The 27,936-nt window shown below is 43.3% G+C and overlaps 1 protein-coding gene across 1 annotated transcript in view; it reads left to right on the forward strand.

Annotated features, from left to right (window-relative positions):
• The first annotated feature begins 1,626 nt into the window (after positions 1 to 1,626).
• LOC129822796 (ubiquitin-protein ligase E3C-like) overlaps positions 1,627 to 27,936 on the forward strand; it is a 37,944-nt gene continuing 11,634 nt past the window's right edge. Inside the window, exons 1-19 of the mRNA XM_055881219.1 lie at positions 1,627 to 1,773; positions 2,642 to 2,804; positions 3,123 to 3,176; positions 3,278 to 3,352; positions 3,569 to 3,715; positions 3,861 to 3,976; positions 4,207 to 4,364; positions 4,489 to 4,654; positions 8,437 to 8,657; positions 8,911 to 9,062; positions 9,482 to 9,672; positions 13,542 to 13,628; positions 13,907 to 14,070; positions 15,131 to 15,357; positions 17,975 to 18,079; positions 18,517 to 18,604; positions 23,393 to 23,490; positions 23,807 to 23,939; positions 24,746 to 24,993. Of these exons, the coding sequence (XP_055737194.1) occupies positions 2,736 to 2,804; positions 3,123 to 3,176; positions 3,278 to 3,352; positions 3,569 to 3,715; positions 3,861 to 3,976; positions 4,207 to 4,364; positions 4,489 to 4,654; positions 8,437 to 8,657; positions 8,911 to 9,062; positions 9,482 to 9,672; positions 13,542 to 13,628; positions 13,907 to 14,070; positions 15,131 to 15,357; positions 17,975 to 18,079; positions 18,517 to 18,604; positions 23,393 to 23,490; positions 23,807 to 23,939; positions 24,746 to 24,993 (2,499 nt within the window). The 5' untranslated portion in view covers positions 1,627 to 1,773; positions 2,642 to 2,735. The remainder of the gene's footprint in view (positions 1,774 to 2,641; positions 2,805 to 3,122; positions 3,177 to 3,277; positions 3,353 to 3,568; positions 3,716 to 3,860; positions 3,977 to 4,206; positions 4,365 to 4,488; positions 4,655 to 8,436; positions 8,658 to 8,910; positions 9,063 to 9,481; positions 9,673 to 13,541; positions 13,629 to 13,906; positions 14,071 to 15,130; positions 15,358 to 17,974; positions 18,080 to 18,516; positions 18,605 to 23,392; positions 23,491 to 23,806; positions 23,940 to 24,745; positions 24,994 to 27,936) is intronic.

Consider the following 27,936-nt stretch of genomic DNA (forward strand, 5'->3'; position numbering starts at 1 on the left):
TCATTGAAAATAAGAATGTATTCATTACTGACTTGCCTGGTAAATAAACCTCAGCAAAAACAGGTCATTTAATTGTTTCAGTTACAGTCACCTACGCTAGAAAACAGCTTAAACAACTGTCTTATTTATTTTATTTTATGTAACTAGGCAAGTCAATGTGAGTAAAATGGTCAGAGTGAGGTGTTCTCTTCTTGTGTTGCTCATTTTTGTCTGGAAGTAGCAAGCAAGCCAGTTACTTTGAGTGCTTGACTGCCGATGTGAGGTCAGAACGCTCGGATCAACCATCATCCGCAGAATCGTCCAGTCTGCGCTCTTTATTTTAATTTTATTTATTTTACCGTTATTTTACCAGGTAAGTTGACTGAGAACACGTTCTCATTTGCAGCAACGACCTGGGGAATAGTTACAGGGGAGAGGAGGGGGATGAATGAGCCAATTGTAAACTGGGGATTATTAGGTGACCATGATGGTTTGAGGGCCAGATTGGGAATTCTGAAAGCTCCGAGCGAACCGTTCTGAATTCACGAACAGACAATCTGACAACACTTTGAATTTACTAACGACCCACAGCGCACTCTGACACACTGGAAGCAATTTACGAACGCACCCGAGTGCACGCTGGGCTCCCGAGTTGCGCAGTGGTCTAAGACACTGCATCTCAGTGCAAGAGGCGTCACTGCAGTACCTGGTTCGAATCCAGGCTGAATCACATCACCGTGAATGGGCAGCCCAGAATCGTCCGGGGTAGACCGTTATTGTAAATAAGAATTTGTTTCTTAACTGACTTGCCTAGTTAAATTAAAAATATAATTATTTCATTGAAATTAAGTGGAAAAAACGTTCATTCAACCAGCTACTATTTGTGATTTTTCGAAATTGTTAAGCGTTTAAGATGGAAAATTGTGTGGGGGTTAACAGGTAAACTGACAACTCAAAGTCAGAAATTTCTGTAACTCACTGTAACAATCAAAAAGGTATTTTTGACAATTATTATGTCTAATTGCACATATAAGATGTCATAAATGCTTGATCTTCTTTGACATAATGGAGGGTGGAGAATGACTTAAGTATCTCCAGGAGAATTATTGGATTAGTTCGTTAAATCCATTTTTAAACTGAAAAATTATTAAATCAATCAAAGACTCATACATCATTCTGAACAGAAATGGGAGATTGGGTAAAATGGAGCAGTTTCAAATCAAACTATAAATAGCACAGCCAGGGTCATATGTAGGGTTATATGTAATTTAGAGAGACTAAATGCAACTTTGAACAAGATTCTTCAGGTTTGACAAGCACACCTGTCTCCTTTCCATGAAAGTACACAATCAGTGCAGCTAACATTGTGTTGCATACCATATAACTATTTATATTTTCTCTCTTTTCTAGTTGAAGTGGAACTAGGCCCATAGTCTACTATTGCATTATAAAGAATATCACCATATGTTAATTTGAATAGCAAATCAACAACATTTCCCTGTTTCCTGTTGATCCCCGGACCAAGGCACGAATGCACTAGGATTCTGCTAGATGATGATGATGATCCAATAATGCCAAACTGTGTTTTGTTGACATTGCATTCAGCGAATAGCATTTCAACATTGAAACGCTTAGCCAGTCGGATTTCAGTATTCTAAAGAAGGACGTACCCGTTTATGTTGTGTTTCTGGAAAGACGGGGAGAAGGAGCCAACAATACATTTTTGTTTCATTTAATATCGCACAAAAGTCTTATGTACTCTTTCATTTCTGTTGGTCATTTCATTAATCAAAGGTAATCCACATACAGTTACTTTATTTTTTAGTCCAAACGATTTCTTCTGTTAGAACAAAGATGTCAAGAGGATAGCCATGATTACTAACGTTAACGCGTTAGCTAGCTAGAAAGGCGACCTGTCCCGTAAAGTTAGCTGGCCAGCTAACGTTTGCTAACGGGCTAGCTAGCTATAATGTCAAAAGAGTCATCTACATGTACGCACGAATAAAGTAACTTGGGGGTTGTCTGTACATCCAATTGAATGTATGAAGTAGTGGCAGACAGATCACCAAGAGCGATGTATACACAAGCTGCTGAGTCATTAGCTAACCTAGCATGCTAGCCAGTTAGCCTATCGTCCAGGGTTGTCTTTGGTGTTGTGCAATGAAAACCAAAAGAGTGACGTTTGTTAACTAAGTTGCCTAACTAACAAATACATAAAACCGGAACATGGTTGACAATGTAGCTAATGCGTTATAGAGACATCTACAAGGCAACAGTGATTTCCCCACAAAAGGTGCTGTGTTGTGCTAGCTATATAGCTAGTCAAAGTCACTGTGTCTTTTGGGAATTTTTATAACGTTAGTTACTGTAGCTAACGTTAGCTAGCTAACACTAACGTTACTGTGGCTAAGCATGCTAGCTACCGTTAGCCTAGCTAGTCAGTTACACTTTCCACTGGTTGTGGCTCTTTTTGTTTTTCAATTTCCCTTCCAAAAATATTCTAGATGCGGGAAGTGTAACGTTCGCTAACAATTGCAGCTATGTGTCTAGCTAGCTTTAATATTGATGCTTTATTCTGGATGGTGTCAAGTTGTCGGTACTGTACTAAGTTAGACAACTAGCCACCAAATGAATGGAATGTTTCGTTTACTTTATTTTTCAGATTGCTGTAGTACCCAATTTGTAAATTCCTGAATTGAACCAAGACAAGGATCCTTCATCTATGGTTAGAAACATCTCTTTGATAACATCTAACCATGAGCTTCAGTTTTGAGGGAGATTTCAAAACAAGACCCAAGGTGTCTCTTGGGGGAGCGAGTAAAAAGGTAAGACCACAATGAGATTAATAACTTAATAACTTTTGGATTTTCTGACTACTTGTTTTTCACACCCTTGGCTGAACGCTGTGTGCAACATCCGAAGTTGTCCGTAATTCAGAAAATTGTATTTTAGTACACATTTTCTTTCTGCCATTAAAACTAGAAAAGTATGCCTTTGTACGAGCTGGTCCACGGGGGACACGTATTACTGGGAATGCACATCAAGATAGTGGCCGCTGTATCTGCACTAACGTCTGCCTAGGCTAACCTAGCGACTTATTTTTTTCTACTAGTCATGCCATGCTAATATACTTTGTCTTTCAGGAGGAAAAAGCATCTCTCCTACACCGGACACAAGAGGAAAGGAGAAAAAGAGAGGTAGTCCTTTGACGTAAAATCGTCCAGCTTTGTATGTCAACCAATCATTATTTACTTTCTCTGTGTATTTATTTACTGTACTGTTTTTCAACTTCAATAAGGATGAAAGACGAAGATTGAAGAATGCAATTATCATTCAATCCTATATACGAGGATACCATGACCGAAAACAGCAAGTATGTCTACTAATATGAACAAGCTCACAGTCATTAGACAACACCCATTCTTCAGTTTCAATGCCATTCCCTTCCACACTCCCTTATCTTGCCAGCAATCCCTTTTCCACAACCTTTTATTGCTGCTGGCAATGTTGATAGTCTACACAATGAAGTATCTATCAAGGGATCATCGCTATAACTGTTTGTTTGGCCTCTGACCCTGGTGTTTTCCAGTATGCCATCCAGAGGGGCAACTTTGACCGCTGCGTCTGCCAGGCACAGTCAGAAGGTGGACCGCCAATCTCCGACGCTGCCAGTCTCAGTCTCTTAACAAGGCAACTGCTATTTTTCTACAGACAGAGTGAGGACTCTCAGAGATTGGTGAGGACCAATGGTTTTTGGGCAAACGTGTTGTTGAACTAATGAAAAACTTGTGTCAAAATGTGACGTCTAAATTCTAAAATGACTCAAATGTACGTTTTCCGTGTGGGAACATGACACAACATTTCTGTCTGTGTCTCTGTAGATATGGATTTGTCAGAACCTAGTGAAACACAATGGGCAGTTTGTGAAGCTGCTGGCGGGGCCCGAAAGACAGACGTGTGTGTTTCAGATCAAGAGGGTCCTGGGATTCTGTTGCAGGTAATGGGGCCTACACCTATTCTTCATGAATGCGCTCTGGGGGGAAGTTTCACCTAGGATCTGCTTCCCCTCATCCAATCCTAACCTTAACCATTAGTGGAAAGAATGTTAAACTGACCCAAGATCAGCTTCTAAGGGCAACTTCACTGTACATCCATGAATGCATTTTGCGAACAAATCGATGAAGTGTATTGCACCACCTTAACACCCTTTGTCCATCTCTCTCCTAGACTTCTACAAACCTGCAAGGATGACAGTTTGAATGTTGCCGTTCCCATGAGGATGCTGGAGATCTATTCCTCAGAGAGAACCTATCTCCCTGTCCTTCAAGACGTTAATTGTGTGGCATCGTTAATCGAGCAGATTTTGCACTATATGGTACAGAAAGGTAAATATCATGAGGTTGTCTGTGGAAGTGCACTAAAACATTTTATTTGGTTAATGCTAATTTTCAAGCCCCATTTGAATTTGAATCTGCTCTTTTTCTTTTTGTCTTACTCTTTCTCTCTCAGGATACTACAGGTCGCTTTATATTCTAGTGAATCACAAGCTCCCTTCCAGTCTGGAGTACAGTGATGCTCCCTCTGGAGCACACGCTATCCCCTTGGCAGGCACACTGCTGGAGCACACGCTGAAGCCCCTGCACTTTACCTATTCCTCCTGCACAACAGGCGCAAGGTATAACACTCCGGGGATACGTTTTTCCTAGGTACAAGATCAGCTCAATCCTAACCTTAACCATTTGTGGGGAAAAATATAAACTGGCCCAAGATCAGTGTCTAAGGGGCAACTTTACCCTACTGTAACAGCAGCCGTAGCGTCTGTAAAACCAAAACGGTCACATCAGAACAGTCAAACGCGCACATACCGTAAAAGTAATCAGAACAGAACACACACACACAGACAGACAGACAGACAGACAGACAGACAAGGCCCTTTTTGCTAAAGCCAGACCCCCTAAAAGTTTCACCTCCAACATATAAAAAAACCCTCACACACAAAGCCTCTCAGCATCAGCAACTGCTGAGCATGTGGGAAAGAGCACAGTGAGAAGCCACGAGCGGAATGCCTTTGTCTGTGGCGTATGCTGTTAAGATTGTCCAGTAAACCGGTAATGTAAACTTTGGGCATTTGTTTGTCCTTTGAGTTGGCGGAGACACCGTAATTGCTTCACCAACCTGTTTACAACGAGCAATAAAACGGATCCCGACTCGGAGTACAGAATATTGACGATTTGCTCTCAATTTGAAACATTCTGAATGACAAACGAGGGGGGCGTTCTTTTCTTTTTGAAGAAAAGCAGAGACTGGGTGTGAGAAACCTGTGTACACACTCACTCCAACAGATAATTATCTGACCGGGGCCACCAGATGTGTGAGTGACTCAGTAAAAACAGCTCTGTTTAACAAGACAATATTGGGGCACTCACAGAGCTGAAAGGAGGAGACACCTACTCTCTCGATCACTCTATTGTCCCTGTTTGGGTAATGAGTTTAAAGAATAACTTTACTCAAAAACGGTATATTGGCTCTGTACGGAAAGTGCTCCATCTTGAAAACTTGACAACTGACTTTTTGGGGATTGTATTAACAGTGTGAACAAAATACTTAAAGATTGAAACCAGAAGTTATCCCTTTAAAAACAATTTATTGTGTAATCTAAGCTGTTCATATGTTTATTTGTCATAGTATAACATATTTGTACATTTTCATTTGTGATCAGTAGCTTAATCCAATATCATTATCATGTATGTAGTGAACTGGCCTCCCGAGTGGTGCGGTGGTCTAAAGCACTGCATCGCAGTGCTAGCTGTGCCACTAGAGATTCTGGGTTTGAGTCGCAGCCGGCCGCGACCTGGAGACCCATGGGGCGGCGCACAATTGGCCCAACGTCATCCGGGTTAGGGGAGGGTTTGGCCGGCAGGGATGTCCTTGTCCCATTGCGCACCATCGACTCCTGTGGGGGGCCGGGCGCAGTGCACGCTGACACGGTCGCCAGGTGTACGATGTTTCCTCCGACACATCGGTGCGGCTGGCTTAAGGATTAAGTGGGCATTGTGTCAAGAAGCAGTGCGGCTTGGTTGGGTTGTGTTTCGGATGACGCACGACTCCCGACCTTCCCCTCTCCTGAGTCAATACGGGAGAAGCAGCAATGAGACAAGACTGTAACTACCAATTGGATACCACGACATTGGGGAGAAAAAGGGGTTAAAAAAAATATATATATAGGTATACAGTTGAAGTCGGAAGTTTGCATACACCTTAGCCAAATGCATTTAAACTCAGTTTTTCACAATTCCTGACATTTAATCCTAGTAAAAATTCCCTGTCTTAGGTCAGTTAGGATCACCACTTTATTTTAAGGATGTGAAAAGTCAGAATAATCGTAGAGATAGTGATTTATTTCAGCTTTTATTTCTTTCATCACATTCCCAGTGGGTCAGAAGTTTACATACTCAATTAGTATTTGGTAGCATTGCCTTTTAAATTGTTTTTCTTGGGTCAAATGTTTTGCGTAGCCTTCCACAAGCTTCCCACAATAAGTTTGGTGAATTTTGGCCCATTCCTCCTGACAGAGCTGGTGTAACTGAGTCATGTTTGTAGGCCTCTTTGCTCGCACCTGCTTTTTCAGTTCTGCCCACAAATTTTCTATAGGATTGAGGTCAGGGCTTTGTGATGGCCTCTCCAATACCTTGACTTTGTTGTCCTTAAGCCATTTTGCCACAACTTTGGAAGTATGTTTGGGGTCATTGTCCATTTGGAAAACCCATCTGATCCCAAGCTTTAACTTCCTGCCTGATGTCTTGAGATGTTGCTTCAATATATCCACATAATTTTCCTACCTTATGTTGCCCTCTATTTTGTGAAGTGCACCAGTCCCTCCTGCAGCAAAGCACCCCCACAACATGATGCTGCCACCCCCATGCTTCACGGTCGGGATGGTGTTCTTCGGCTTGCAAGCCTCCCCCGTTTTCCTCCAAACATAACGATGGTCATTATGGCCAAACAGTTCTATTTTTGTTTCATCAGACCAGAGGACGTTTCTCCAAAAAGTATGATGTTTGTCCCCATGTGCAGTTGCAAACCGTAGTCTGGCCTTTTTATGGCGGTTTTGGAGCAGGGGCTTCTTCCTTGCTGAGCGGCCTTTCAGGTTATGTCAATATAGGACTCGTTTTACTGTGGATATAGATACTTTTGTACATGTTTCCTCCAGCATCTTCTCAAGGTCCTTTGCTGTTGTTCTGGGATTGATTTGCACTTTTCGCACCAAGGTACATCTCTATGAGACAGAACGCATCTCCTTCATGAGCGGTATGACCGCTGCGTGGTCCCATGGTGTTTATACTTGCGTACTATTGTTTGTACAGATGAACGTGGTATCTTCAGGCGTTTGGAAATTGCTCCCAAGGATGAACCAGACTTGTGGAGGTCTACAATTATTTTTCTTAGGTCTTGGCTGATTTCTTTTGATTTTCCCATGATGTCAAGCAAAGAGGCACTGAGTTTTAAGGTGGGCGTTGAAATACATCCACATGTACACCTTCAATAGGCTAATTGACATAATTTGAGTCAATCAGAAGCTTCTTGAGCCATGATCACATTTTCTGGAATTTTCCAAGCTGTTTAAAGGCACAGTCAACTTAGTGTACGTAAACTTCTGACCTACTGGAATAGTGATACAGTAAATTATAAGTGAAATAATCTGTCTGTAAACAATTGTTGGAAAAATGACTTGTGTCATGCACAAAGTAGATGTCCTAACCAACTTGCCAAAACTATAGTTTGTCACCAAGAAATTTGTGGAGTGGTTGGAAAAACACGTTTTATTTTTTTTATCCCCCCTTTTCTCCCCAATTTCGTGATATCCAATTGTTAGTAGTTACTATCTTGTCTCATCGCTACAACTCCCGTACGGGCTCGAGAGAGACGAAGGTCGGAAGCCTCCGAAACACAACCCGCACTGCTTCTTAACACAGCGCGCATCCAACCCGGAAGCCAGCCGCACCAATGTGTCGGAGAAAACACCGTGCACCTAGCGACCTGGTCAGTGCGCACTGCACCCGGCCCGCCACAGGAGTCGCTGGTGCGCGAGACAAGGATATCCCTACCCGCCAAACCCTCCCTAACCCAGACAACGCTAGGCCAATTGTGCGTCGCCCCATGGACCTCCCAGTCGCGGCCGGCTGCGACAGAGCCTGGGCTTGAACCCAGAGTCTCTGGTGGCACAGCTAGCACTGCGATGCAATGCCTTAGACCACTGCGCCACCCGGGAGGACCCTGAAAAACAAGTTTTAATGACTCCAACCTAAGTGTATGTAAACTTCCGACTTCAACTCTATATGTAGTAAACATTTTAAAACCAACTCATCATTTTACAATGTGGATAATGTACGCGCGGCTCCACTCCAGCCGTTTGTGTAGTGACAATCAATTTCTCTCCCTCTCTCTCTGGTTCCACAGGCAGTTTGTGTTTGCAGCCTTCACAGAGGAGTTCATCTCGGCGCCGTTCACGGAGCAGATCTTTCACTTCTTTATTCCGGCGCTGTCCGACCCGCGCCTCCACTTCCCCTTTGAGGCCTTCCTGGGCTCCCTGCAGGCCACTGTAGTCTCCTCCGCAGCGGCGCAGAAACAGGCGCCGTGGCTCTTCTACTTTGTCCTCTCAGCCGGGGAGACGTGCCTGGGTAAGTGTTGTCAGGGATACGCTTTGGCTGCGTCCAAAATTGCACCCTTTTCCCATAGTGCACTACTTTACACAGAGCTCTATCAAGGTAATAGGGTGCCATTTGGGACACAGACTTTGTGTACAGTGTGTGGGGAATAGTACTCTCGTGTACCAGCAGATACACTGACAAGAGGATTTTGGAGAGAATGACCAGAAACAAAATCTATGGCGATAGGGAGTGTTTTGTAGTAATGTTGTCTGTATGTGTGCAGGTTCCCTGTCAGAGGAGGGCCTTCAGCTATACCTGCGTGCTCTGCAGACCCTCCTACCCCTCCTTCCCGTGTCAGAGAGCACCAGCAGGCCGGAGGTCATTAGTGACTCTGAGGACGAGGAGGACACCGACATCCAGGCTCCGTCCACACAGGTAGCTAGCTACCACTAATGTGTCAATACAGATAACAGAGTGAAATCCAGGGATAGTACTCTGCAGGTTACAGGTAACGCATATAGTTCAGAATGCCCCTTTACTTCACAGGCAACACTCTCAAATGAAAACGGCTAACATCTGAATACAGGTGTTACACACGAGTAGCAGACCACAGCCGTATCCACACTGCCTTTAGGCACCTCATTATAAACACCGGGGCCCGTATTCATAAAGCGTCTCAGAGTAGGTGGGCTGATTTGGGATCAGGTCCGCCCCCTGGCCAAACGATTTGCTCCATTATGATCTAAATGGCAGAACTGATCCCAGATCCTACTGAGGCTTTATGAATACAGGCCCAGCTATACTTCCTGGAACATCTCACTCACACCTATTCTGTGTGTTCTCGTTCGTTCCAGCACGACAGTTATCGGATATCGGTGCAGCTGATCACGGAGGAGTGCGTCCACAAGCTGGACACCAAGCAGCAGACCAACGCGCTGCTCAACCTGGTGTGGAGGGACTCGGCCAGCGAAGAGGTCTTCACCATGATGGCCTCCATTTGCCACACGCTCATGGTGCAGCACCGCATGATGGTGCCTAAAGTCAGGTCAGTGTTCTACATCGGATCTAGTCACATTGTGTGCGTCCCCAAATGGCACCCTTTTCCCTATATAGTGCACTCCTTTTGACCAGAGCCCTACAGGCCTTGGTCAAAAGTAGTGCACTACAAAGGGAATAGGGTGCCATACCTAAGGTTTTACATGTATCTACGGTGCTAGCATAACCACTTTTGTTTTATTTGAATCCTTGCATTTAGTTGTTTCAAAAACCTTTCTTCCACTACAATTTGAATGAATATTTAGCCTTTTAAGGCATTTTGCAGGAACTTGATGTGAAGCCTTTTTTTAAATCATTTTTTGACATCATGAAAGTGGGTGTTCAGAATCAGCATTTATTTTAAAGTTGTAAGCAACTAATGTGAATAGCGATGAAGAAGCACAGCCACTATCTGTGGTCTTCGCCCTAGTGGCGTTTACAACCGGTGGAGGAAGTACTAGGATGTCAGGGAAGCTCTGAAGCTGTCACTCCTAGATTAGGGTAATTAGCCCTGGACTGGCTGATTGGGTTGATTGCGTAAGGGCAGGATGTGGATGTGAGAGGGGGGATCTTCCCTGGGCTTTATGGCACACACTGTGGGTCTCTGTCTCAACCCCCCTGGTTAATAGTTAGTAGAGCCAATGGAAGACATTACCTGTCCGTACTGTGGGGATGAGAGAGCGAGCGTGTTATCATTACTGATGCGTTGTTCTCACCTTTTAGAGGGTGGGCAACAAAGAATGTGGCTATTGTTTAAGGCTGGAGAGTTATCTGGGTCGTATTCACTAGAAACCAAACGAAAGCAAACAGGCTGCAACGGGAGGAATGTCTACCTGAATTTGTCTGACAAGGAACCCTCCTCTTCGTTGCAAAACGTTTTAAGTTGCAAAAATGTTTGTGACCGTTAGGAATGGTGTGCACTAAGGAATACAATCCTGTCTGATCTCATGCTAGACTTGATTCAGGCAACATTCAAGCTAACCTTTAGAACCCAAATGTCTCTCAAAAACGATACTAGAGAAGATGCATCGCTTACCAAATCAGTTGTTGCGAAAGGCCTAGAATCCTCCCTAAGTATTTTCTCTCATTTTTACAGCTTCCTTTAGTCCAACTGCTTTTACCATCAATTTTACATTTTGTCCTCCATCATTATCGGATATCTGTACAAAATAATTAGCTCACTGAGGAAGATTAATTAGTGGCGAAGTGGATGGGATACCTTTACAAGAGGCTAAAGGGAGCAAATTGCATCCCGGGCCTGATTAACTGCGTTTAAAAAAGAGCTCGTCTGCCCAGCCCGGCCCTCCCGTCTCCCACCTCATGCCCGACGGCCAGCCCAGCGCAATGCCTCAAATAAATATGTATCTTTTTTTTTTTGCTTCCTTCTTATTAGAGCTCTAAGATGTAGGCCCTGTATTTTCAGTAAGAGATTTTACTTCAGATTTAATCATACGATTTAAGATTATTATATATTTTTTTAATTCACACCGTTTTGGTTGGTATAATCTTTGTCTTTGATGTTGGGAGGCTAAATGGGTGTAATTTCAAGTTAATTGATTCATGTTTGGTATTTGTTGTAATTTCACTGATATGTTATTTAGCCTTGGCCTGAGGTGGCTCGCTGTCCCTAACTGATGTTCACTGACAACTGTAAGTGCTAGCAAGCCTCTGTCCTTAATTCGTTTTTGAGCGCTTGATGTGATTGTGGAATTGACATGAGATAATGACTCTCGGGCAATGAGAACACACACTTTCTGCCACTGGCACTAACTCGCAGGCCCTTATGAATTTAAGCTAGTTTAACATAAATAAAGCCAGTTATTATCAAATTACTATTTAAGGTAATTTTCGATTGAGCTGACATATGCAGCGTTTACCGTGAATGCAATCTCCTCTAAAGCAGGAACATTACAGTACTATCTAGCAATCTCCTCTAAAGCAGGAACATTACAGTACTATCTAGCAATCTCCTCTAAAGCAGGAACATTACAGTACTATCTAGCAATCTCCTCTAAAGCAGGAACATTACAGTACTATCGCGCTGTAAGCGCAGCTCTTCAGTGGTTCAGATTGAATCGAGCCCTTTCCCTTTTATTTTGCCTAGTTTTCTCTTTTTCTGCGAGCATACGTAAATTCTTGCGTTATGTCTACATAAAATAATCTGTTTTGGCCATCAAGGTAATTTTTATGGACACACACACACACACACACACACACAACCCTTTTTGATGCCTGTGATTGTATTTATTAGTGCCTTCATTTCCTGATTGAAATGGAGCTTTGGTTTCTAGCAGGCCATATATCAGGCTGTCAGTCAGCATTTTATTGCTCTGTTGCCCATTTCAATCAAACACCCGGCCGCACACTGTGAAGGCCCAGAGCACTATGCTATACCTGGCTCCCGTCCTCTTTTGTACTGACGGATGGGGGGCCTTGGCAGAAACGATTTATCAAACATATAGAGAGTTGTCACTCGTTTTACCCCCCCAGAAGGATCATTTACATTTTTCAGCCTTTCAAATAATCTCTGCTGCTCAATGGTGAACGAGGGTGTGCTCTAAATGTCACCCTATTCCCTATATAGTACACGACTTTTGACCAGAGCCCTATGGGCCCTGGTCAAAAGTAGTGCACTATATAGGGAATTGGGATGCACTCTTAGAGATTGGAGGCTGACACCAACATTAGATTATCTATGTGATATTCCATCCACTTCCCATTCCCTCTCTCTGTTCTTTTTTTTTTTTTTTTTTTTTTACAAGATCAGCTTTACAACCATATCTCTCTGTTTTGTTTTCTCTTTCATGAGTTACAGACACTTGTTTTGCATCGTCTCTTGTTTTGTTGCTTCTTTTAAAAAAAATGTATTTGTTCCACATTTTAATAGGATTTATGTTTTTTTTTGGGTGTTGTATTTTGCTAGTTTAGGATTAAAAAGAGGTGATTAATTAACATCAATTCATTACATCAACCTTTACCTCTCAACATGTGAATAGGAGATTGCCTGCCCTTAACAGGCTTCCTTATAGGTGACAATAGCCTATCCCGTTAGACAGAGGCACATTTATAAGCAAGGGGCTTATATTTTATTTTAAGCTGAATTACTGCATTGGCGTTACCTGTTGTTAACCCTCGGTGTTAAAGAAACACACACACAATCGAGCACCTTCACACTTGGGTGCCATGGGCCGTTAGTTAGACCGTCCGGAGTGTCGGGATGAGGGCCCAGTGGGAGCGTTCCAAATGGCACCCTATTCCCTACATAGTGCACTACTTTTGACCAGGACCCATAGGGCACTATAGGGAATAGGTTGCCATCGTGATGCAGCCAGTGGCTCACCCACCCCCTCCTTCCCTCCTTCCCCTGTGTTTTCATGTAATTCAGGGAGAGTGTGGAAGCGTGCTGGCGCGCCGAGGTCATTGTGAGGGCTATGCCCCCCCATCCCTCCTATTGTCCCCATCGTTGCCATTAAGTTAAATGGGGCTCCTGCAGGAAGCCAGAGGGCCTGTTTATGACCCAGGGCCGAGCTCCTCCTCGCCAGCAACTAGTTTACTAATGGAAGGTGCCTCGTCTAAATAAAGCTTAATGGGTCGTTTAATCTTTTTTTCGTCACGGAAAAGGGAGAGCGGAGAATGGAGGAGGAGAGAAAGGGCCAAGAAGGAAGATTCCTGGGGGATGCTGCGGTTCAACAGCTTTTACTAGTATTTTTTCCATCTTTATTTGTGTCCTCTAGTTAATTGGTCAATGTTGACGATCTCCGCCTTGGAGGGCATCGAGGCAGAGTGATTTATACGTTTACAGACAGACGAGTACATTGTATTGTACGAGTACAAATATGTATCTTTTCAGGCCTGTCTTTTTTATTTTGTCCCCTCCAGGCTTCTGTACAGTTTAGCGTTCAACGCACGTTTCCTGAGACATCTCTGGCACCTGATACAGTCCATGACTACCAAAATGATTACAGGGTGAGTTGATTGAATGTCAGTCCGGGGCTGTATGTATCAAGCGTCTCGGTTTAGGAGCGCTGATCTTGGATCAGGTCCACCCCTGTCCATGTCATCTTATTAATTGTGATCTAAAAGGCCCAACTGATCTAAAAGGCCCATCAGAACTCCTGCTTTGATACACTTGATATATGCAGCCCTGAACACAGTGACAGACCTTGATGTAAGCCAATTCAATGTGCCCCGTTGGCATAAATTCCCAGGTAAACATAGCGAGTCTCTCCTTTTCTTCCCCCCAGGTCCATGGTTCCGCTGCTGCAGGTCATCTCCCGGGGGTCTCCCATGTCTCTGGAAGACTCCAATCGCATCATTCCCCTCTTCTACCTCTTCAGTTCCCTCTTCAGTCACTCGCTCATCTCTGTGCACGACAGCGAGTTCTTTGGCTACCCCATGGAAGGTCATGGTAGGCCACTCCCTCTGTACTATTCCCTATGCACTACTTTTGACCAGGGCCCATAGTGTGCTATTTTGGACGCAGAACCTAGTCTCAAAATCACCTGCCTCTTGTTTTGATTTGGGGTGCAGCTGACATTGTATTTTACGTTGAATTTAAAGGCTTCTAATCATTAAGGACAACTTCCTAATATTGAGTTGTACCCCCTTTTGCCCTCAGAACAGCCTCAATTCATCGGGGCCTGGACTCTACAAGGTGTCCAAAGCGTTCCACAGGGATGCTGGCCCATGTTGACGCCAATGCTTCCCACAGTTGTGTCAAGTTGGCTGGATGTCCTTTTGGTAGTGCACCATTCTTGATACACTTGGGAAACTGTAGAGTGTGAAAAACCCAGCAGCATTGCAGTTCTTGACATGAATTGGTGTGCCTGGCACCTACAACCATACCTCGTTCAAAGGAACTTCAAATCTCGTCTTGCCCATTCATCCTCTGAATGGCACACATACACAATCCATGCCTCAGTTGTCTCAAGGCTTAAAAATACTTGAACCTGTCTCCTCCCTTTCATCTTTTCTGATTTGAATCGAATTTAACAGGTGACATTGATAAGGGATCATAGACTGACCAGGTGAATGCAGGTTGAACCTATGTCATGGATTTTTTTTTTTACACTCAGTATATTTTTTATCCAGATGGATAGTCTCTCAAATGTGTGTAATATTTATTGGGCAACAACAGTAAGAGATGTAGGGTGACATTTTCCCCTGGCAAAGACCAGCTGTGCTGTGAACTAATGCACAGGTAGCGTTCTAAATAACTGGAGCTCTGATACTGTATCTCACGATTGCATTGCGTGTGGTGTAAATCACACTTTTGATTAAATCTCCGGTTGAACTAAAGTTCTTTCTCATGGAAATTGGAACAAAAGTCGTGCTGCATAATTCATAATTTAACTTTGTGCATTAGCTCACGGCGCAGGTGTCTTTGCGAGAGGAAAATGTTGCCTGCACTGTGTTCAATGGCAGTGGCAGTGAACAACCGTCCATTCCTCCTGTCCACCCGTTTTCAGGCCACAGCAATACGTCCATGATGCCGTTCACATTGTCCGAGCTGGTGACCTTGTCTCGGTTACTAAGGGACGCTTGTCTGGGCATTATCAAGCTGGCCTACCCAGAGACCAAGACGGAGCACCGCGAGGAGTACATGGCTGCCTTCCGCAGCGTGGGGGTCAAGACAAACACAGAGGTGCAGCAGCGCATCCAGGCCGAGCAGAAACGTTGGGTCCAGCTCTTCAAGGTGAATGCCCACCCATCGCCCTGGCATGGTCAGGGTCATATTCATTAGTCCCACTGTAGCAAAACGTTTTGCAACGGGAAATGCATACAAGCTTTCTTATTGAACAAAGTTTAGGTAGTCCCTCCCTTTTTGACCCATTTGCCTCCGTTTCACTCCTAGTGAATGCGACCCAGGCAGTGGCTCCACATCTAATTGAGGGTTTTGATACGGTCCTATGTTTACAAAATAATTCAGAAAAACTTGTTTCATAATCCAACATTTAGATGCCTCCCAACTGGCTTGAGTCCTTACTCTTGTAAACGTATTTGAAAAATGGTTACATGCTAGTGTATTCAGTGTCCTCTTGAATGCTCTCTTTTTAAAAGTACAATGCAGCCGTTATTTCACTATCACATCATTTCTGGGTAACAATTAAGTACCTTACTTAATGGTCAAAAAGAAGCAAAAATGGCTTCTTAGCAAAGAGCTATTTCTCAAGCAAGACTTTTGTTAGGACTGTCTGGAAGTGGTTTGAGTGGGGATGGGAAAACTGAAAAATAGCTGTTATTGGCAGAGAGGTTTGGAACTCTCTTATTGGTCTATTAACTACTTTACAGCATAGTGACATCACCATGGAAAGCCAAAACTCCATTCCACTAAAACAGGCTGAAGTTTCAGTTGGTTTTTTCAAACTGCTTTTACACTAAAAGGGCATTATCATAATTTTCACAATTTCACAATATTTATCCAACTTCATAGTGTGTAAATATATATAAACACAGGAAAACCACGTTTTTGTAAAAGCTGTGCCTTATAAAGGGTCTTATTTTGACTTTGGTTTCTCTCATAGCTTTTACAGAAATGTGTCGATAAGCAACAGAGCATGCATGGCTAAATTCACACCAGGAAGAGCAAAGGGGGTTGAATTAGGACATTAATTGTCTGTTTACTGAAAGGAAATGAGGCAGATAACAACATTAAGTTAATTTGCCACTCGTCAGGCCTCTCTCATCTTTACCTCTCTCCTTTACTCTATGCTCCTCTCCCTCCTTCTCTCTCTTTCCCTGAAACGGTAATTAAGCGACTTCGTTCTTGGCTTTGAATTTGAGAGAGAGCCTCGAAGGTGAGCGAGGCTTTCTTTCAGCCGAGGTGTTGGCCGTGTACAAATGCGGCAGGAATTTCATAACAGATCGAGGAGCGCAAACACCGTCAGCTAAAACGACCCATTAAAGAAGTGGGAGAGCAGGGGGAAAGGCATTTTCCAAATTGAACGGGGGCTGGATTTACAGTCGCTTTAACGCCGCTGACCCCCTAACACGCTAATGTTTGGTTCGAGTCATCAGCCGTCCCTCGACCATCTTTTATCACCCCCATTGTCGAGCTATCTATATAATTGAAAGAAGTTAATTTAATGAAAATGATCAACTAAGCTTGTATTAATATTGCTAATGGACCTTCTCTTCTTGGCTATGTTTGGAGAGGGATGTCACGGTGGAGTTTGAGAAAGGCCCATTAAGGCGTGCACTTAACCCAATGGGCTAATTAAGGAATGCTTATTCATTCCTCGGAGTAGGGGCTACGTCTCCGAGCCCATCGTCCGCGCCACGAACAGCGTTTGGCACTCCCCATTATTACTGAGAATAGCGACTCCAGTCGTCGCTGATGACTGCCCGAGATTGATCGCGTCCCGTATGAAAACGTTGTGCGTTTTTGAAAATAACGTTTCCATTCAAACGGTGTTGCCTGCTTATTGGGTTAAATTGTTTCAAGGTAATTACGTGTCTGACTACTCCTAGCTAGTGCCGGTAATGACTGTGGAGTGAGATTATGGAAAGGATCAATGTAGACGTGACAAGTTCAGTCTTTACAGTGGAGTATTTATTTACATTTACATTTAAGTCATTTAGCAGACGCTCTTATCCAGAGCGACTTACAAATTGGTGCATTCACCTTATGATATCCAGTGGAACAACCACTTTACAATAGTGCATATTTATCAACTTCTATCTAACATTCATATCCCAACACTGCACACAGTAAGACATGGGATAGGAGGCAACAAATCCATGTTTTTCACAGGACAGTACAGGAACCTGTTTTTAGGACAGGACTGTACAAGATTGACATTTTTTTTGTTATTGACGGTACTGGACAGGAATAAATATCCCAACAACTCTCACCCTGACCCTAACTCACAGTACAACAGATTTACACCGGTCAAAATGTTGCTCTCGGTCACGTGGCTGATGTAAATTAACTCTGGTGCTGGTCATGGAGGGATGACTCCAGCCATTTCTCTTTTCTACTATCATTATGGCAGCTAATGGCTCGACTCACAAATAGTTTTAGAGGAAGCAGCTTGTTGTCTAGCCTCCACGTAGATTTTGTTTCTTTGTAAACAAACTCATCTATGTTAAAATGACACGTTTCAAGTGTTTAAAATGACTAGTATGTTTAACTTTTGTAACTTTTGGTTTCACATTTGTATTTTGTTGCACTTTCACCTATTCATTAAATAACCAACGTATTTTAATTTGTTTTTATATGAAGTAGAGAGACTGAGAACAGAGGGAGTGGTTTGTTCTCAGAGTCCTGAGTGTCTGACTTTTATTTGTGTTTATTGCTATTTATTTTGCAGGTCATCACTAACTTGGTAAAGATGGTGAAGGCTCGTGACATCAGACGACCATTCTGTCCAGCAGGCCATTGGCTTGCTGAAGAGGTCAACATCCGAGCAGATAAGGTAACCGTGCTCTCGGCCATTACGTCAGACTCGTTGCCCTTAATGAGTTAATCCGTCTTATCACTCATATGCTTTACTCAATAACACTTCACTGACACTTCATTTGAACAATCCACCTTTATGACTGCATGCAGGGCTTATGAAGACCATTTAGTTTCTATATGTTATAACATCTACGGGATGCATGCAATGTCAGGAACTGAGCTACTGACATGTACCTTTAGGAGTATCTATGTGCATGGTGTTAAGATGGATCGAATACGTTAACTTTATTGTCCAATTACATGGACATCCATTTTGTGAGGTCAGCATACAAAATACATTATAACACATGCAAGTGGCATACTGTCAGGCCATGTGTTGGGTCCACGCTATGTCCCATGTAGGATGTTGTTAGTATAGTCATGCTGACTGGAGCCGTGCTCGTCCCCCTCCAGGTGACCCAGTTGTACGTCCCTTCAGCCAGACACGTGTGGAGGACGCGGAGGATGGGACGCATCGGGCCCCTGCAGTCCACACTGGATGGTAGGAGACAATATAGTAGCACCAAAAAGTAGTTCCTGTTATGCATTAACGATGACGGTGGGAAACCCTGTGCATCCTAGCTATCCGGTATATAACAGTGCATATCCAGCTAGTGTTAGCATGGGGGAAGTGTGTCATGTTTTCCTATGGGAAACATGAACAGTTCCCTGTCTTAGTAATGCGTGTCTTTGGCATAAACCAACCACTGATGGTCGTCACAGAGTTTAGAAGTACAGTGAAACACCCTAATTGGGGTACAGGGAACACTGTGTGACCTCTGGTAAATGAAGCTCTTAGGTCAGCTCAGCTGTAATCTCAGGTTTGTTGTTTTCCTTCGAGTCACTCCAAAATGCCTCAGCGAAGTGCCAGGGAGGGCAATGGGCCGAGAGAGACAGCCAGGCTCTTTTGCCCTTTAATTTAGAGCTGCGTCACGGGACTCCGGCAGCGGGCAGAGAGCTGGTGTGAAAACAAACAGATAACAATGCGTGTATGATCTGCCTAATGCCACTCCAGCCAGCCCCGATACCTGGATCAATTCAATTAGCCTGAGAGTCCTGATGAGCGCAGCCACATCTGGCTGTATATTCGTCTGCCCTTTCTTCATTTCCTTAAATGGACAGGCCCCTCGGGTGATGAATGGCCAACGTATTGACCACTCCGGGCCATATTTCTCCTCAAAGATGGAAACCTGATGGGCGAAATGCAGATGGGATTGACTAATTGAGCTCTAAGGGAGACAATGAAGGGGTGGAGAATGGCGGTTTAACTTTGCTTTTGTGGCCGTTTTTGGTTCTAAACGGTTCCGAATGATGAGTTTAATACAAAACAACCGTCCGGGCGTGTTGGACGGGCAGCTCACAGTTGCGTTAATTGAAAGTGTGTGTTAGTGAGGAAGGGGGAGTTGAGGCAGGATTGAGCACTCTTTAATGGGCTGCCTGTAAACAGTCAGCTGGGTGGAGAGAGGGGGCCTAGCAGGTTTGTAATCAGGTAGGGAGTAGGGTTAGCAGGCATGCAGGATGGGGGGGGGAAACCCAATCCTTCCATTTCTCCAGTTATCTGGGTTTGGCCCCCTCCATGAATACGCGTCTGGGTTTTCTGTTCAGTGTTTGTCATTAGGGAGATGCGGGTCAAGAGTGTGGGGTTTAGATTCTGGTAGTGGGAAAGAGAAACCTCGGTGCAGCCTGGTCAGCATCTATCCACACACTGTGTGGTCATGGAAACCCTACATGGGGCTTTTAGGAAGCCCTACATTGGGCTTTTATTAGATGGATGGATGGATGAATTAGAGCCGGATGGATGGATAGATAACTAGATGGCGGATCAGATTGATGAATGGTCGGATAGTGTGGATAGATGGGTTAATTGATGAAGTGAAGATGGATGGATAAATGAATAAATAACTAGATGGATGGGTAGAAGACAGACAGATTGACTGTTACAGAGCAGTTTAAGCTAACGTTGTTGTACTGTGTTGTATGTAGAGTCATGCACGGGTCAGCTTTTTGGAGCCGGCCACATTAATTCCGAGCCCCACCCGATATCCGACATCAGGACAGATTTTTCTCCACAACCTGACCCACCTGCATAGAATTGTTCTGAGAGCCGATTCGTGACCTGCCAAATAACATCAATTTCTTTAGTTGCTTTTATGACTCCAGAGTAGTAGACTATTAGTGTATTCCCCGCATTAATTCATTTGTCTGCATGTCTATTCAGCGTTTGGATAAAAGGAAACCATGCCACGAATTAAGAACGATAGGCCTATCTTTTTATTTTCACGATGCGATGCGGCACATTGACAACTCAGATCTCTTTAAAAAAGAGCCTTCTAACTAGCCTTCTACTCACCTAATGAAAGCCTATAGCCGACATAACTAAACAATACCTTGACATTCAATATTTAGATAAATAGTTTAATTGAAACTTAAATCAACAATTCCCAGAATCTAATAGGCTATGGGCTGCAAAAATAGCCTATATTTAGTAGGCTACTCAAACCTTTACCAGCCGCACCGGTTCAAATTTTATATGGCCTGGGTATGGTCAAAAACTGGTACGCGCAATGCTGTCGGGGGTACGTTATATATATATTTCATATTTTCAAACAGTCCATTTATATTTTCTAACGGGGCTATACATTTGGGTGAGATTTTTTTCTCGCCTGAGTAGCCTCGTTTCACTGCCAAAAATAATATTAAACCATCTAGTGTTCAGCGAAATAACAACACAATGTCAAATACAGGTAGCCTAGTCAAATAATTAACATCCAAACACATTAACCGTTACTCCCTCACCGGAATTCCACTAACGGTCCGTATGTAGACAAAAGTAGCTGCTGCTCATGTTGGTATCTGTACTGATGGCGCAAAAGCCATGACAGGGAGACATAGTGGAGGGGTAACCCGCATGCAAGCAGTTGCTCCCGACGCCACTTGGGTACACTGCAGCATCCACCGAGAGGCTCTTGCTGCCAAGGGAATGCCTGACAGCTTGAAAGACGTTTTGACACTACAGTGAAAATGGTTAACTCTGTTAAAGCGAGGCCCCTGAACTCTCGTGTATTTTCTGCACTATGCAATGATATGAGCAGCGACCATGTAACACTTTTACAACATACAGAAGTGCTCTGGTTATCAAGGGGCAAAGTATTGACACGTTTTTCTTAATTGAGAGACAAGCTTAAAGTTTTCTTTACTGACCATAATTTTCACTTGTCATCATGCAGGCGGTCAGACGAGTTTCTCACACGACTGGCCTATCTGGGTTTGAGTTTGAGTTTATTTTATTTTTACAGGGACAGTGCACATTAATCAACGTTTCAGTAAAAGTGCCGGTTTTAGCCAGCCGGCTAATTTTCAACCGCAGTCCCTGGGCAGGTTATTAAAAACAATTACAATATAGACAATAGCAACATAGAACAAGACATAGCATACAGACATAGCAACATAGGACAAGCAAGACGTAGCATACAGGCAGAGCAAAACAAAACAAGAACAAAAAGCAGCAAGACAAAATTCATAAAAGCAAAAAAGTGTTTCCACACCTCACAAGTTACAGACAACAGACATGGAAAGCGGCAACACACAGCTAGGGACCATGTTCACAAATCTGATTTTCCTTTAGCCATGTCTTCAAGCATTTTGTGAAAGTGTGATATGTGGTGCAGTTATGTGTGTCTGATGGCAGTGTATTCCAGACAGAAAAAGCGGATTTACTAAAGGTGCTTTTCCTTAGGGGAACTACACAGTCACCTGATGTTTTTTCTCGCCGGAATGATCTGAATATAGGATTACAGGGGCTCTCCACAACTATATTCAATGTGCGGGACAAAATTGAGGCTATGATTAAGAAGTTGGAGCTCTTCTCTGTCTGCATTAACAAGGACAACACACAGGTCTTTCCATCGTTGTATAATTTTTTTGTGTGCAAATTAACTCAATTTACGGACAATGTCAGATGTGATATAGCGAAGCACCTGAGTGAGTTGGGTGCGCAATTACACAGTTACTTTCCCAAAACGGATGACACAAACAACTGGATTTGTTATCCCTTTCATGTCCTGCCTCCAGTCCACCTACCGATATCTGAACAAGAGGGCCTCATCGAAATTGCAACAAGCGGTTCTGTGAAAATTGAATTTAATCAGAAGCCACTGCCAGATTTCTGGATTGGGCTGCGCTCAGAGTATCCTGCCTTGGCAAATCGCGCTGTGAAGACACTGATGCCCTTTGCGACCACGTACCTATGTGAGAGTAGATTCTCGGCCCTCACTAGCATGAAAAATAAACACAGCCACAGACTGTGTGTGGAACATGATTTAAGACCGATTCTCTCCAATACAATCCAACATTGCAGAGTTATGTTCATCCTTTCAAGCACACCCTTCTCATTAACCTGTGGTGAGTTATTCACAATTGTTGATGAACAAATAAGGTTTTAATGTAAGATGGTTAAATAAAGAGCAAAATTACTGATTATTATATTATTATTTGTGCCCTGGTCCTATAAGAGCTCTTTGTCACTTCCCACGAGCCGGGTTGTGACGACAACTCACACTCATTCTTATCTTTAATAAATGTATCGTATAGTTTGTGTGTGTGTGGCTGACCCTGGTGCTAGAGGGGGTACGCAGCTGGAGGTTGAATGTTTGAAGGGGTACGGGACTATAAAAAGTTTGGGAACCTCTGGTCTAAATGAACGAAAGCCTGAATAAAATGTAATTTTTTACTGATAGTTAACTGAATGATCTTAAACAAATATGTTATGATTATGATGGTGTATTTCACCATCATAACCTTTCTTTCTAATTCTCCTGTTACCTTAGCCATTTTCGTGTGAGCTAAGTATCAGGGAAAATAAACTTGGCAACCCATTGTTGCGTGGCAGAAGGGAACATAAACACTGCACGTGGACAAATTAGGCATGTTTCAGCACCACACATAATGGACAGTTCCCTGCTCCACTCTCACTGCATGGCTGGTAGCCTAAGCCTAGGCTTGTCTGCCTCACCGCTCACGTAATGGAATTTGCAACACAATTCAGCACAACAAGCTCCTGGCTTTTTATCTTAATTTTGAAACGTTTTCGAACCGCAATATAATTGTTCTGAACTGCGAGCCTCCCAGAGGGTAGGAAGAATGTTTTAATTTCACCCGCCAGCTGATAATTTTTTTTGTTGTTGCGGGTCAACCGCGGGGGACCGTGGGTGTCCGACCAGATGCAGGACTCTACTGTATTGTTGTTGAAGACGAGGAAAAATAAAGGATGTTCAAATCTATTCTATTCTAGTGGGGATGGAGCCTCCACAGCTGTCTGTGTCTGAGGAGAGACACTTGGCCATCCTGACTGAGTTGCCCTTCGTCGTGCCCTTTGAGGAGCGAGTCAAGGTGCTCCACATCTCAGCCCTGCATATTGCTCCATGTACTTGTTATAAAACCCAAACCCTTGAGGAATAGTCTGTATAACTGACTTCATTTTCACCTCATTTATCAATGTGTCACTATATTAGTTATTCTAGAATTCGCAGACATTATCTCTCAGAAACCAATTGAAGAGAAAACAAGCACATAGCATTTGTTTACATTGTTTTATCGTCTTTATTTACTACCTCCATTAGAAATAGTCCATGTAGTCAGTATAGATGTCCTATAAAACCTGGCTGGCTGTAGTCAGTCATTTTCAATCTGCTTGTCCCTGGTGAAGATCTTCCAGAGACTGATCTACGCGGACAAGCGGGACGTCCAGGGAGACGGGCCGTTTCTGGACGGGATCAACGTCACCATCAGACGGAACTACATCTACGAGGACGCCTACGACAAGCTCTCCCCAGAAAACGGTACATGGTTAGGCTGAGGAGGGATACAGCTTGGTTAGAAGGGTAATGTCTCGGGCTGCGTCCCAATAGTCTCTCCTTTCTCCCAAAGTGCGCACTTGTTCACTTCCATTTGGATGGAAATTACTGGTATAATAAAGTAGTGAACGAGTGTACATTTCGGGACGCAGCCTCAGTTTCTAATATTTGTGGTCCATAAAATCCAGATTTTGTCGTCGAGGTTACAGATCCCATTAGAAATGAAGGCTAGCTTTCGCATCGGTCTCGGAGCTGTGGGATTTATTTTAAGTCCCCTCTTTTGTGTTTGAATTTAAAAGAGCACTCGTTTGGCCATATGATTAAAGTGAGTAGTAGGAGACCTTGCCTTGGAGGGGCTGAAAACAGTATAATTTATGTGACTTTCTATGTTATAGGTGCTCTGATTTATCACCGCACATGAATTATGCTGAAACGTGACCTCTTTTGATACGCTTTGTTTTGAATATTCCTCAGGTCAGAGTAATCATGCCTCAATGTGGAAAAGGGACAAAAAAAACGCAAAAATAGATATTTTCTGTTTTATCCCTACATTTACAGTAGATTTTTAGATTGTAAATGTTAATAACATAACATGCATGCATGTATATTTCCATGTAGACTGTGCTTCTACTTTGAGTAGAAAACTCTGATCTTTCAAAAGAGGTGTCAGAATAAGGGAATTGAATCTAACTTTTTAACTTTTTTCATCATTTCTGGAAGTAAAATATAACAGGCCTTTTCTATATTTTCTGTATTAACTTGATTACCCCCCCCGTGTCCCCTGTATCCAGAGGCGGACCTGAAGAAACGTATCCGGGTGCACCTGCTCAACGCCCACGGCCTGGACGAGGCGGGCATCGATGGAGGGGGCATCTTCCGTGAATTCCTCAACGAGCTGCTCAAGTCGGGCTTCAACCCCAACCAGGGGTTCTTCAAGACCACCAACGAGGGCCTTCTCTACCCCAGCCCCACCGCCCAGATGCTGGTGGGGGACTCCTTCGCCAGACACTACTACTTCCTGGGACGGATACTGGGGAAGGTAAAGTTATCAATATAAACATTTTATGTGTTTTATTGGATAGAGGAGAGACAGTGGAAAGATGGTGTTTCACAAAGGCAGTGGGCCGGGTTCGAACCCATGCCGACGCTGGGCAAACGTGTGCTGTTGGGGGGCTAGACCACCCAGGCGGCACTGGGAAAGGTAAAGCTGTCTATTTCCAGGTCTCTGTAAAAGTCAGTGTTCTTGTGTAGTCAATACAGTGTAAAGTGGAGCCTCTAGCTAGGTTCCATTAACTTGTCCAGTGATCTCTTTGATGATATCTAGAACGTTTGAAAAGAAGGTAGATTGCCTGCCATGGGTGCGTTTCCATTGAGCTGTCTTGTCTAAAAACAGCTGGACATAATGACGTTTCACCTGAAGAAAAAAATTCCCCATTATCCATTTAAGCAAATTGCTGTTCTGCCCTTGAGCAAGGCAGTTAACCCCCAACAACAACTGCTCCCCGGGTGCCGATGACGTGGACGTCGATTAAGGCAGCCCCCCGCACCTCTGATTCAGAGGGGTTGGGTTAATGCGGAAGACACATTTCAGTTGAATGTATTCAGCTGTGCAACTAACTTTCCCTTTCCCATTAACTGGCGAAGGCCTGTATGGCCGGCCCACCTATCGGTTTCATTTAAAAAAAATATATATATATTTTTTTAATTTAATTAGGGAAGTCAGTTAAGAACACATTCTTATTTACAATGACGGCCTAGGAACAGTGGGTTAACTGCCTTGTTCAGGGGCAGAACAACAGATTTTTACCTTGTCAGCTCAGGGATTCGATCTAGCAACTTTTCGGTTACTGGCCCAACGCTCTAACCACTAGGCTACCTGCCGCCGCATATCTCAGGTAGCCTGCAAAAGCCAGCATGGATAGTAGTAGGGCTAACCCCATTTAGTCGACTGGTCCATTGTTTGGTCAATATGCTGTTGGTCGACCAAGATATTTTTTAGTCGAGCAGTGGCAAATATATAGAAAGGAATGATGGCACACGAGACACCTGTCTGATTCACGCCTGTGAGTGGACTAATCCATTGCGGAGGCCTCGGAGATGGCACACCAGTATCACCAGTAGTACATTTACCGTTAATTCCCATCATTTCCACGTTTGTTAGTGCATTCAGTATATTATTGTTACAGTCTTACTGTTGTAATTGTAGGAGTGGACACGTTTTTTGCAGAGCGCACAACCTTAATTCCATTCCAATTTATTCATTCTTTTGTTCGAAGCGCTCCTGTCAATCTTGAGTAAGGACACGCTCTTGATTATGCATAGAACTAGGCCTAGGCTACCTGGCCAGCGCACAAATGTAGGCCTAGAAATGTGGGGATCTGATACTATTTCTGATTGTCTTAACTCACCATCACTGTGGAGCTTCTCAAATAAATGTTTTATTCATCTCAAACAGTAATTTAACAAGTCTTCTACCTGCCGGCTGCAATGTTTTTATTTGTTGGCTTTATGTAGGCTATTTTTACGTATTGGCAATGGCAATAGAAGTTACGTTTAGATTTGTATCATTTTCATTTAGATCGAGTTTTGATTAGCCACATGACATTGATTTTGAGATATGAAGACCTTATTATAAATGAAATTAAACTGGCACGCAGATCAGTAGAAATGGTACGATAACGTGGCACTCCAAATGGAAAGGGTTGCCGACCGCTGGTGTAGCCTATTACCAGCAACTTCAGGAGCTTAAAGGCAGAATCAGCGAAGGCCAACAGCACTGGGCAGCGGAAGGTCGGGAATAGTTATTTTTCTTCTTCTGGTTAGGCTATATCATTTTAATTTTTAATCGCAGTGCTTAAAGCATTAGACAAGTTCAGTAGCCTAAATATAGTTGATTTTATTCAAACAGGGTGTGTCTATTATATATGGAAAAATAAACGTTTTAACAGAACACAACAGTCGACTTGTCGACCAATATTTTTTGGGGTCAGGGACAAAAAATATTTGCCATTTAGGCCATTCAAATAATTGTGTGTGCTTACTTATCGCCATTGTGTAACTTGCACTCGTAGGCCTAGAGTTCTGAACCAATTTGATGGTGAAACTTCAAATTGCAATGTGAAGCAATTCAGTCATTCTTGAAAGTCAAGACAATCCTTGTCTTGCAAAAGCATTTTTTTATTGTTGAATAAATGGATATTGCAAGCTGTGTGCATTTAGAATTAAATGTTGAGTGGAGCTTATAGTTACGTGATAACATCACGTGCCATTTTCCATAATTTGTCGCAATAAAGTTGAACAAAAGAAAAATCCACTCCGTCGAACGGATAAATATTTATTTGATCTTTGGAAAATTTCTCCTGCATCTGCCGTTTCCATTATAAATGACTTTGCATTTGTGGAATAAACCTGGGTCAATGGGAACCTGCCTAATGTCACAGACAATGGAAGAATGAGATGCTAAAATGCTTGCAGCAGGAACCCAAGGGTGTAGTTATTATCACCAGGTATCTTCAAGCATTAACGGAAACAACAAGCACCTCTAATGTTGTAATTAGATGGTAAACCAACCAATGTGTGTAAGTAGATGGTAGGTAAACCAACCAACGTTTGATGAAGTCTAATCAGTTAATGAGATGTGAAATGTAGTCGGCAACACCGCGCTCCTGTACCTCAGGGAGGGGGTTCTGGCCTGCCCTCTTGTGGTCCTTCTCTGACGGTCACACTGTGCCCCAGACACCAGCAGATCATCTGGGTTTGACCAGAGATCACTACCAATGAGGCTGCCCTAACATTGAATAACAGAGGTACAGTACAGGGACAAGGCTGATTCATTATAACATGCAATGGTTGTTAGTATTTCAACTTGACTTCATATCTAACAAAGGTGTTTGTTGTCCTTGATAATTATAATTTTTTTATCAAGTGATGTCCAAGAATGTGACCAGTTTGAATGGAATAAGCTATAGAGCTTGAACCCGAG

Source organism: Salvelinus fontinalis, chromosome 25 (assembly GCF_029448725.1).
Source record: "Salvelinus fontinalis isolate EN_2023a chromosome 25, ASM2944872v1, whole genome shotgun sequence".
In the NCBI taxonomy this organism is placed as follows: Eukaryota; Metazoa; Chordata; class Actinopteri; order Salmoniformes; family Salmonidae; genus Salvelinus; species Salvelinus fontinalis.